Here is an 11,788-nt window from a genome sequence, read left to right on the forward strand (position 1 = left end):
TCAAGATCATGAATGACAGATCATAATTTGTGTTTGTGCTACAGGTCAAAGCTAGTTTATAAAATAAATATTTGATGATTATATGAAATACAATGCATAGTTGGGGAGTATACAGTGGTTCCACCAACGAGACATATCCCCTCTAACCTTCTCACATGGTTTAGTTTAGATAACTGTTTAAGGCCCCAAAAAATGAAATGTTCTCACACAAAGTCAGGCTTCAAGTAATGCGTTTGTGTCTGGACCAATCAGCATCCTGTAAAGGAGTACTGGCCGTTAAGGCCGCGGTTTAGTTGTGTGCGAGATGACAAAGAGAGACGACTGTTTGTTCTAAACAACAATGGTGGTTCCTGATGAGGTTAGCGTGGATGCTGCAATAGCATCAGTTATATCTGAACTGGAGAGTATTTCTTCATTGACAGAAGAACAACCGCGAAGGCTTTTCCCGTCTCGCTTCAGTAAGAGTTTGATTGACAGACGGTTCATCCAACCACCTGCCAAGTATCTTTTGACACTTCCTGCCCTTTTCCAAACAGTTTCCAATGACGGCCTCTCAGTTGGTTCTGTGCAACAAACCATCTGGCGCGTCAGTTTACCTTGAGATGGCCCTTGGTTTGGAATTGGTACTTTTACTTTGGTAAAAAGTTAATGACTGACTGATGTAAAGATTATCTACAACCAGACATATACAACCAGTACTAACTACTAACTAATAAATGGCAAATCACAAGGGATACGCCTAAAACAGGATCGACAAAGTAGATGATTCCATTGTTTGTTGAGGTGCAGCTTGTGATGCCAAATTTGTGCTTTTGTCCGTTTCTTTCTAGATGTAAATGTCTTATTGCTGAAGAGAGTAGGAGGAAGAAGAAGAGGAGGAGGAGGCTGGTCTTTTTTCTATTTTGCACATGTTTCCAGGATACAGTGCATTGATCATTTCTGTCCATCACTCAGTTACTCACCGAGATTACTTAGACATGAAACTAGACGATGATAATGCCATTCAGCATTTTTGATAAATGGAGACAAAGAAATTCTTCAGAGGAGCTTTTGAAAGCGGCTCCATCATCAACAACAACAACAACAGCACCAACAGGAGCAGCACCAACCACCACCACAACAACAACTACAGCAGTGATATCAGCATAAACAGTCTTATATTACCCCCTTGTGGCTTTGGTTGGCCACAGCAGACTTTGTTTGGCAGACAACAGTTTGGTTTGGGAATCTCCTCTTCAGATCAAGAAAATCGACTCTTCAGATGACAACAAAAAAAATCTCCCCATTACCTTTTTGTCCTTTTTATTTTATTGATTATGAATTAATTTTCACTTTCTTCTGAAATTGCAGCACCGTACGGACGAACACACACATATATAGTGTGTTTGTGTGTATAGTAACCGTAGCAGTCCCCATACAGCTAAATCATCATGCCAAAGACTCAACTCACCCCCCAAAACAAAATGGTTCCCAAACGATTCACTGAGCTTCCTGAAGCCCGTGTCTGCCTTCGTCGTGGGTTGAAAACTCCAGAAAGTTATATATATATATATATATATGTGTGTGTGTGTGTGCGCACAACACCAAATTGATGCCAACTCAAACAGTACAAAAATTAAACTTGGGACGAGTCCGAGGGAACCTGAAGCTCCCATTTGTGTAAACCTGCCATTTATCAAAGAAGCCAGACAAATACTCAATCAGACTCTGAATCTGCCAACGACTGAATCAAACTGACGGAGCGAGTTGTTTTGTTCGATACGAGGACTAACGCTGAAGAATTCAGTCACGGTAGTCTGGCTTATTTACACGATTAGCTTTACACTCTGCTTTCAACGACTGGCAAAGAGGACCTGGATTGTAAAATAAATACATAAGTGGATTTGAGACTGAACAGTTCTTTTCAGTTTGTTTTGGCTCGACGACGACAAAGTTGGTTATTGAAACATCGAAACGATCGATGTTGGTTTTCAGTTCTGCTCTGTGATTTAAAATAAAATAACACAGAACAGTTTGCTTCCCGAATTCTGACGCCTTTACAAACATAAAAAAAATGTCTTTTTGCAGTTTACATTTCAATAGCCAATATCACCAGTTAATATTATGTTATTCAAAGGAATATTGATGTGTTTTATTGTATTTTTTTATCTTATGGACAAATAATACAAACACACATATAGGATTTTAGTTTTTTTCTTTCAGACATTAATAATGGCTTAATTCTCCTTGCTCATATTTTGTAAACTATGATATGTAACTTTAACATTGAACAAAAAGTTTATTATTTAATAATAATAATAATAATGTATGTATTAGCAGTAGAATGTCGTAACCTGTACCTGGGGTCTTTTTTATAGATGTATATACAATGACAGGTTTCAACCATTAAATGTGACCATTTCACAATGAATGATGACACACTGGCCTCATATTCATTTCGTCCTTACGAGCTGATACAGTGAGAACACAGTACATCACCGTTATTCTTCCTGCTCTGACCAGGTGATGCTCATTAAGAGGTGTCGATGCAAAAGAGGAATTATTTTTTCTAAACTGTCATGAAGACTAACTTTTCAATGGAATACCAGTGATGATGCACTACTTACATCACGAGTCTGCAATAGACGAGTCTGCTTCCTTTCTAGTTTTCCAAACCAATACTTGTGGCCTTGCAGAGAATGTTTTTTCTCACTTTGACTTGATGGTAAAAGTACATTTACAGATTCAGATGAGATATATTGGTACTGTTTGCATATATGATGCACCAGTCTCTCTCCACTCACATTGTTTTAGAGGCACACATTATTCTTGACACTTAAACTTTATCATCAGGTGGTATCTTATTACAGGGGATTTGTGTCCATGGATTGAATTGATTTCCTTTTGCCTCAAATCACATCAATCACATTATTATATACTATATCATATTTTATTATATTGTATGTCACACACAGATGCTAACTGGGGAAGGCACTGATTTGAGCAACTTCAAATGCTTTTATAAGAGGATGTGTTAAAGCTAGTTTCCCACTCAATGAAAAGCTCTACGCTGACAATGACTTGCTAGTTTAGTGTGTTAGCATGCTAGTATTTGCTTATTAGCATTAAACACAAAGTACAGCTGAGGCTGCTGGAAATGCAATTAGTTTTGCTGGTGTGCAAGTATTTGGCAAGTCAAAATGTGAACCTTAATATAGCGTTAGAGGTAAAGTCACAGGGTCAGTCTAATCACAATTCATCCTCCTGGGAACATGAATGTCTGTATCAAGTTTCATGGCAATCCAGCAAGATACATATTTCAATTATGACCTAAGAATGTCAACAAGCTGGTGTGGCTATAGAGAATAAGTAAGAGGATGACCAAAGTCAGCAGGTTTCATCATCTGGGGGCCATGCATATCTGAATTGATCAGGCTGACATTACCATCCTTGGAGCCATGCCCTCTAGCATGTCTAAGAATGAAATGAGTTCAAAAACAGACACCTGTTTGATCCGTCTGTTCATGTTTCTTGTCCATTGTTGTTCCAAAAGTGAATAAAAAAAAAAAGAAAGAGATAAAGTAACTTCATCAATGGAACACAAATTCTGAGCAACTAAAAAAGGAACAAACACAAGAACTTGAATCACTTTGTTGAACGTGAAAAGGTTATAGTCATTCTGCTCCCACTAACCAAATAAAACAACCCATTCTGCAGCTCATTGTTCTGGTTCTCAGGCCTGTACAGAGAGAGTTGCTTGAAGAGATTAAAAACCATCTTTAAGCGAAGTCTTGTTAGTCATACACACTGAAAAACACAAGGAGAAGGTGACGGCAGTATGAGGGGTTTTTTGTTCTTTTTTTTTGCAGAACCCATGTTTGTGTCCCAACAGTTGCAAAAAAAACAGACATGTATATGCCTCTTGGAAATGTAATGAATGATATTTCCCTAACCTTAAAGTAGCCCTATAATTTATCTTTATTATGACTTGGGTCATACTTTTGTAGCTTTGGCCGTCATTTCTAGCGGTTATGATAACACGTGGACTGTTACGGCAGTAATTCTACCAAATAAGTTTTGGCCGAAGTGGGGTTTAATTTAAAACTTGGATGATCGTCTAACAGCTTGTGTTCCCTACCCTATCTGACATCACGGTGTCCAGATCTCGGTAAGTTAACTTTCTCAGATAAATACAACATCCACATTCAGATGGATAAATTCAACAGCAAAATAAGAACAAAGGAGGATTTGGTTGGTCAAAACGCTCCTCTTGACCTTTAGATCTCACTCTGTGTCTCCCTCTCTCTTTAATCTGTCTCACTGTCTCGCTTGCCTCTCTCAAGCTCTCTTTCTTTCAATATTCTGACAAGTTCTGGCATGCCGACGTGCAGACCGAGGACAAATCAATACACCATCTAACAGCTGTCAGCTGAGTCCTCTTTGTGTGTGCGTGCAGATACGAGAGTGTATCTGCTGCCGTGGGTATTGCATTCATTAGTCTTTCCTTCCTCTCCCTCTTCCCTTGCTTATACTGGCCCGACCTTTTTTGTGTGTCGATGAGAACCCAATTAATATTTACAATGGCAGTGCATGAAGTGAACAAGGAGGGTAAAGGGACCACCGTGACATCAGACTGGTGAGGACTTATTCTTATGTTGTCCTTGTTGTTCTTCATGTTGAAAACAGTCGGAGTAAATAGCATTAAACTGATATTTCTACCTGACTTTAATTAAATGCAATTGAAATGTTCAGCCATGCGGCCTTTGTGTGCAACCACGATGTGATCCACATTAACCTCTACGCGTGTGCGTGTGTGTGTGCGTGTGTGTGCGTGTGTGCGTGTGTGTGGATATTTCATCCACAGACTGTCAGTTCCAACAGCCTCGCTCTGCACTAATGACTAGCTTGACCTTTCACTGATAACTGGAAGAATGACACGGTCTCTCCTTCCCTCTCAATTCTGCCCTGGCTCTCGCCTCTTTAAACACTCAACTGGCTGCCTCCCTATCTTTGCTCCAGGACTTATCTTATCTGTCTGTTTTACAATTATTGTCTGTTTGTCACACAGTGTTTTAACTCCCTTTTTGTGCTACTTATTTACAATACCTAATCACGCTCTTTTCTTATACATTTGTCTTCATCTTCTTATAATTTGTCCTTATTCTTGTTATTAATTTACTCAGTTTTGTAGCCATATATATACATATACATTTAATGATGTTAACAGTTTTGATGGACACTGTCAAGGTATTCATTTAACTGTTAACTATTAATGTTTATTATTGAGGTTGTAGTTTGCACTGGTGTTACATGCAGCATAATTAAACTCTAAGCTAACTATCTTTTTTTAGAACTTTGAACGGCCAAATTCAAAACTTTGTTACTTTAATTAATTAGTTTAATTTATTCATTTATGTATTTGAAAATGTCAGACCTTTGGAGAAAAATGAAAAAAGAAGTAAAGGTCCTCCATGTGGCCACTGGAGAGCAGCAGAGACCACCTCTTTCACTGTGCGCTGTCTATGGTGCTGAAACATCCCAACGCGGTCTCTACCTCTGTTCTCTCTTGCTTCTCTCCATGGTGCTGAATTATCAGTATAAAACTCTGATTTCATCACTCCTCTGTCCTCATGTGACTTGCAAACTAATGAAGTCCACCATCATGATGGACGGTCCAGCGCCTTTGATGTGTGCAGAAGTATTGGGTGGAGCAGAACACCAGTATGTCTCAATGCATTAGTATCCATGTGTTAGTGAACACTTACGTGTGAAAGAACAAGCAAACCAAAAATGTTATTCTCCTCTTTTATTCTGGTGATTGTTCCAACAGTTGCTTGTCAGGCGTAAACACAACAGAACACATTTGTTGTCACTGACGTCTATGAAGGACTTGAGTTGTGAGTCAGTGCTACGAAATGACAGTTTGTGTCCTCAGTCATGTTCACCACAAATACTGCTGGAACATCCAGGGTGTTTCTCACTGCGGATATGGCAGCCTTGTTCTCCAAACTGTAGTGCTTCTCGTGATTGGATTGATCTTGTCACTCTCTTCAGGAACTGACCAAATTGCATACATACAAGCTCGGTGAGTCAGCAGAGATGTCTTTTAAATTACAAAGCAACTGTTAACACTGTCACTCCATTCAAGACACAGAAATGGAAAAAAACAAATCAGAAAATGTTGAGCTCATTTCTCAAAAATAGAGAAAAAGCAAATCACAGATTGAATTTGAATTCTGAATGAATACTGATGAAGTCAATTAGAAAAAAAAAGAGAGCCGGGCACATCAGATGCATCGGGGTTAAACAGATATAATCGTGGATCCTTAGTAGAGACATTATTAAAATTGGATTTTACATGACTGGTGAAATGTAAATTTATTGCATGCCAAATTTCCTCCTTTGAACTGACACACGAACCCTCCGCTCAGTGGGATTGCCTGATTGCCTGTCATAATCATATAATATAAATACTATCTTAACATAACCAAAAGCAGCTTTGTTTGTAAGACAACCTGTTGGTCTGGTTTATATAGTGTGCCGCTCATCATTAGTCTCGAGCCCATTTTGGATCCTAAAACAGTGTAAACTATCGTGAATTGAGAATTATTGTTACACGTGTAAGAAGAGAGCCAGGCTGCAGACAGTGTCATTCACTTCACAAGTCCTTCATTTGTTTTCATTCTGTGGTCTCTTTAGCCCTCTAGTGGTGCTCAGAGACACTGCAGCCACTAAAGGTTAGATCTCTTCTGTGACAGCCTTGATCGGATTTCTCTCTGCTGTAGCAGTGACAGTTTCATTCACTGTGTTCACCCTATGTTGCTTGGCCTTATCCAGCTTTGGTTGAAAATGAGCAGATATGATGGTGGGTTTTTGCAGAATAGAGTTGTACGACACCTTTTTCAGTATATAGTCAATCCTGTGCAAGTTATAGACTTTTTTAGGCTTAAAGTACAGGTGTAATAATGAATTAGTTGGCTCACCACAAGCTCTCCATTTCTAAAAATAAAGTCAAAGACTGACCAGTAAAAAAGACGGTGTTCATCAATGAACCTCTGGCAGTGTAGTCCTAGTTTCTCTTAATAATGTTTAATCCAAGTCCAGGTCCCAGTGCCAGTCAGGGCCTGTAATGCCATAGAAGCAAAACCACTGTAGAAATATGTGATTAAATATATTAGACTATGACATGTTGGACTAAATACTGAATAGGCTTAAAATTGAAATGTAAATATTTAATTTAAGATTGATTGAATTTGCAAAAGTTCAAAACTGGACATTTTAATTATTTGCAGTGTTATGCAGTGTCCCCCAAAGATAGGAATGGTTTGTAACCCAACCCATGCCCAACCTATATTTTAATTACATTTCGGTTGGATTCTTAAGATAAAACAGAAGTAGGTGTGATATACCACCAAATAAACACACAGAAACTGTGTTGTCCTTCTTCTTTTTTAACGGAGGCTTTTTTAAAGAAAAGAAAAAGACATGTTTGACATGGATTTCATTTTCACTGTGTTTTTCACAAAACATATTCGTGTTACATTAAATAACTTCGAAATAAAACCACTTAATGTACTGGGAACAAATAAGATCCTCCTCAAAGACGGAAGGACATTCTTCTGGCGCTATCCAGCTGTTCCACCCATGACCTGTGGGTGGAAGCAAAGCGCCGCCGACCATCAGTACTGTACTACCGGAAAACACCACAGAAGAAGTGTCAAACCTGTCGATCGGCAAACAAACCCAGGGCTATGGGGTGAGTAACGTTATCGTTATATTTATCTACCAGTTGGTCAGAACTGACTTAAAAAAACACTTAAATTAGACAAATATACAATTGAATTACATGTTTAGCTTGAAAACAAAGCGTGTCATATTGTGAAATTCACTGCAGTTATAGCAGAGCTAATCGTGACAGCTGCTGTCCGCCTACACAAAGCGGCATCATATCATGTCACTGTTAGCCAGTTAGCTCCTAGTTAGCTCTCATTGTCAATGATGTTATCTTAGCTTGGTAAGAGTAGGTTATCTAACATGTCTCCCTTTTTAGAACGACAGCCTCACGTTAACTTGTGAATGCCGGACGAAGATAAATGACGTTCACCACTGTTAGCCTTGCAGACATACAGCAGAATTAACTACAGTAACGTTAGCTGGTAGCTAGCTAATTAAACATTCATGTTCATGGGCACGTTTGAAAAGGTTAAATGTTCAAAGCAGGAGACTCGTGTCATACCAGCAGTCGATAACGATGATGTAAATGTCCTACATTTCACTCAATTGCATGAGAGACAGAGATCTATGTTATAAAGGAACCTTTTATATATGTGATCCCACAGTATTATGCTTTTTATCATAGTGGAGGGTGAAGCCCCACCTTCAAGTCATTCATGCTCAATACGTGGTTATATTTGAAGTGGCAATATATAGAGAACACATTCATTATTATAATACTAAAACCACTCACACTGGAACGTTTCATATCATCTGTATTACCCAATGTGCACTGTAATGTTTGTTGTATTTATTGTCTTTATTTGTGAGAATCTATATTTGATTATATTTTCTATTCTTGATGCATAGTGGCAAAGTCACATTGTCCAAACCTCATGGGAGGTGTATTTATTGAATGATAACAAAACAATCAGTATATATTTCTTAAAACGAGGTTTTACCAGCAGGTACTGTAGTAGATCCAAACATATCTTCACATCTTCACAGTGGTTTTTTTGGGAATGTAAGGTTATATGAGTGCTTTGTGTTTATACATCGGCCCAAAGCCAGACCCCACTCTTCTTCTCCTCTTTTCATTTTCCCTCATTAATCCCTCTCCTTCCTTCCTTCCTTCCTCCTCCAGTCTACCTGACTGTTGCTGAACTTCAGTGACGATTGGCCCCCACAGCCATCTGTCAACATGCAAGGATTCTACTCCAAGCTGGACTCCTCCCCCTCCTTATCCCCGTTATTGGGGGCCGGCCTCGGGGGAGAAGGTGCCCCTGTACCTCTCAGCCTGGCCGTGGAGACGGAAAAGGCTCAGGCTCTCCTACAGACATTCAGCTCCGCCTCCCTACTGGCGTCGGCAGGACTCGGTATGTTCTGCGTGGTGGCGGACCACGCCCTCCAGCTGTCCGTCATCCAGAACCACCTGTGGCTGCGCGCTGCCTTGGACAACGCCACGCACGGATTGGTGGGGCTGTGGTCGTGGGCCGTTGTTATTGGACTGAGGAAAAAGAGTGACCTGTATGAGGTGCTGCTTGCCGGTCTTCTGGCGTCAATCATAGACCTGGACCATTTCTACATGGCTGGATCCCTGTCACTCAAGGTAAGATTTGATAGAAATGTACTGAACATGAGTCAAAATAAAAACACTCTTCCCCTTTTCTTCCAGGCTGCCGTCTCGCTCCCTCAGCGTCCTCCTCTCCACTGCTCCTCTCTCATCCCGGTCCTCTGTCTCTCGCTCCGCTTCCTCATGTGGATCGGACGCCTCAAAGACGCTTGGTGCTCCTTGCCGTGGATGCTTTTCATTTCCATGGCCACGCACCACGTCCGCGACGCCGTGCGCCACGGCCTGTGGGTGTGTCCGTTCGGCAACACGGCACCGCTCCCCTACTGGCTGTACGTCAGCACCACGGCGACGCTCCCTCACCTGTGTTCGGTGCTCATGTATTTGACAGGAACCAGGGACGTGATCTCCACCAAACACGGCGTGGCCATTGATGTTTAGAAGTCACCGATCTGGTACGGATCGTCTCTGGGCACAAATGTTGCTAGAACAGAAACTAAGAATCTGATTTGTTTTTCAAGCCACAAGGATGAAGAAACCGTCACTATATGATGTTGGAAAACAAAGAAAACTTACCATTTTGTTTTCCATGGATTGAGAAATCTGTAAAATAGTTATTAGCTGTGGAAATGTGTAAGAATCTTGTTCACTTGTATCTGGAGAAGGATGCTTATCTCTAATAACTGTCTTAAGTGTAATGGAGCGACCCTTTAAAGCTTTGACATATCGTTTTGCAGAGGCTCCTCTGCTCATCTACCCAAACCCCGATAAAGGGGCCGCAGACTTTGTGTCATTACTTGGCCCCTGAACTCTTAACCAGTCATCATCTGAACTATCAACTGTCTGTCTATGTCCTCAGAAGGAACACTCAAGGAAAAGCCCACCAAAGGTCATCCACTAGCTGTAAGACACTGACTCTCACCCTCAGCGTGTACAACAGTATATTATCACTGTTATTCCACTGTGCTTTTACAAGTGCTGATCTGTAGTGAAGTGTAATGTATTGTACGTTCATTGTAGAGTAAGTCCAGCATTAATCACCACAGAACACAAGTAATCTGTCAGCTGTCACCACTCTGCCACGTCAGCATACTCTCATGTTGCTGCTTGGATGAGCCTTATTTTTGAGATTTTTTTGCAAATCAGAAGTTTCAGTGCCAAAATTATGGATTACGAGTCGTTGCCTGTGTAACCTGCTGGCAGTTCCAAATAATTTAAAATGTATTCTTACATCCTTATTCCACAAGTTGTGTGCATGAATCACCCTGGGATGGTTGAAGAGTTGTTTCCACTGTACTAATGACAGAGAACTGCTTTTATTTTATTACAATGTCAAACAGGAAATTATCTTTTCTAATATTTGACAGATTTGTTTTAGTTGTTGCAGCAAACTGGAAGTATGAAATGACCGTGTGAGAGGTGATTGGCGTCCCACATGTCCTCTCTATTCTACATCAAACACTAAAGGATCAGGGACCTGGAGAGATGCGGCAACGTTTCAAGCATTCAAGGAATTTATTCTTTTCAATAGTGTGTCTATTGCTAGTCAAATCGTCATATAACGTCTTAATATACAATGTAGTCTAATTGCTGCATTAACATGCTGTATATTGGTCTACTGCAGGTTTTGTGGTGTTAGTTATTTAATTAAATGATTGATACAGTACTTGTTGAAGTTCCTCATCTCACATGAGTAATATTATTCACGACGACACAGAACATGTCGAGGTAGGAAGTCCTCACACAGTTTTAGATGTAGACGGGTCACACGTGCATTCCTTAACACTGTTGTATTATTTATTACATCGTATGTGTTGGTACAGTGCATTTAATGGGTTTTAGGAACTTGTAGTTATTGTAATATAATTGCTTTAAATATAAAAGGGATGGTGTGCTCATCAAGAGGTTTCTGCTTCTATCTTTTTGGATTGGGACATGTTTAGTTTAGCATTTATGACATATTCACAGTATTCTCAAATAGCCATAATCAAATATTTTAATATCCATTTAAGTTTTTTAAAATTTATTTTTGTATCTGTTTTTCTTGTGGAGCTGCTGGTGATTGTAAGGTTGTAATGGTGCTTGTTGTCCACTAGGTTGCTGCAGTGAGCTGTCGGGGTTCACAATTTGCTAATTTGGCACATATTAGTGTGAGAATTGCCCAGTGGGTTGTAGAAAACAGTCCATGAGAATTTAATTTATTTATGTGTTATTCTGTATTAGTTGACTTTTAGAAAGAGACGCACAATGGCTGCCGTCCCATTTGAGTCACCAGTGTTTGAGTGTATCTCTTTTACTGCTGCTTATGTGACCTTCATTAATGTAATATGTTGAATTTTGCACATTGTAAGACTTTTGTTTAAATTATGTTTTCTATTTGTCGATGTTTTTGTATGACGAACGTTTGATTTTAATAGTAATAAAGTATAGATATTAACAGGATAGTTTGAAAGTAGTGTTCTTTTTATTTTGATAAAATATATCCTGTGTATATATTATATTATCATTATGTATATATTATGTTTG

The 11,788-nt window shown here is 39.6% G+C and overlaps 2 protein-coding genes across 5 annotated transcripts in view; both read left to right on the forward strand.

Annotated features, from left to right (window-relative positions):
- Positions 1 to 2,418, forward strand: part of cntfr (ciliary neurotrophic factor receptor) — a 200,688-nt gene extending 198,270 nt beyond the window's left edge. For all 3 annotated transcript variants that reach the window (XM_076079893.1, XM_076079894.1, XM_076079892.1), the window contains one exon: positions 831 to 2,418. In XM_076079893.1, coding sequence (XP_075936008.1) covers position 831 — 1 coding nt within the window. In that variant the 3' untranslated portion in view covers positions 832 to 2,418. The remainder of the gene's footprint in view (positions 1 to 830) is intronic.
- A 5,236-nt stretch (positions 2,419 to 7,654) lies between these two features.
- Positions 7,655 to 11,704, forward strand: tmem267 (transmembrane protein 267). 2 transcript variants are annotated; one of them, XM_076079707.1, is made up of 3 exons: positions 7,655 to 7,735; positions 8,837 to 9,301; positions 9,368 to 11,704. In XM_076079707.1, exons 2-3 carry the CDS (start codon positions 8,894 to 8,896, stop codon positions 9,701 to 9,703), a joined length of 744 nt encoding a protein of 247 aa, XP_075935822.1. In that variant the 5' UTR covers positions 7,655 to 7,735; positions 8,837 to 8,893; the 3' UTR covers positions 9,704 to 11,704. The 2 variants fall into 2 exon arrangements, with proteins under 2 accessions (XP_075935822.1, XP_075935821.1); XM_076079706.1 differs by having other exon boundaries at positions 8,837 to 11,704.
- The last annotated feature ends 84 nt before the right edge of the window (positions 11,705 to 11,788 follow it).

The sequence above is a fragment of the Anarhichas minor genome, unplaced genomic scaffold (assembly GCF_050575085.1).
Source record: "Anarhichas minor isolate MPS153535 unplaced genomic scaffold, ASM5057508v1 ptg000073l, whole genome shotgun sequence".
Lineage (NCBI taxonomy): Eukaryota > Metazoa > Chordata > Actinopteri > Perciformes > Anarhichadidae > Anarhichas > Anarhichas minor.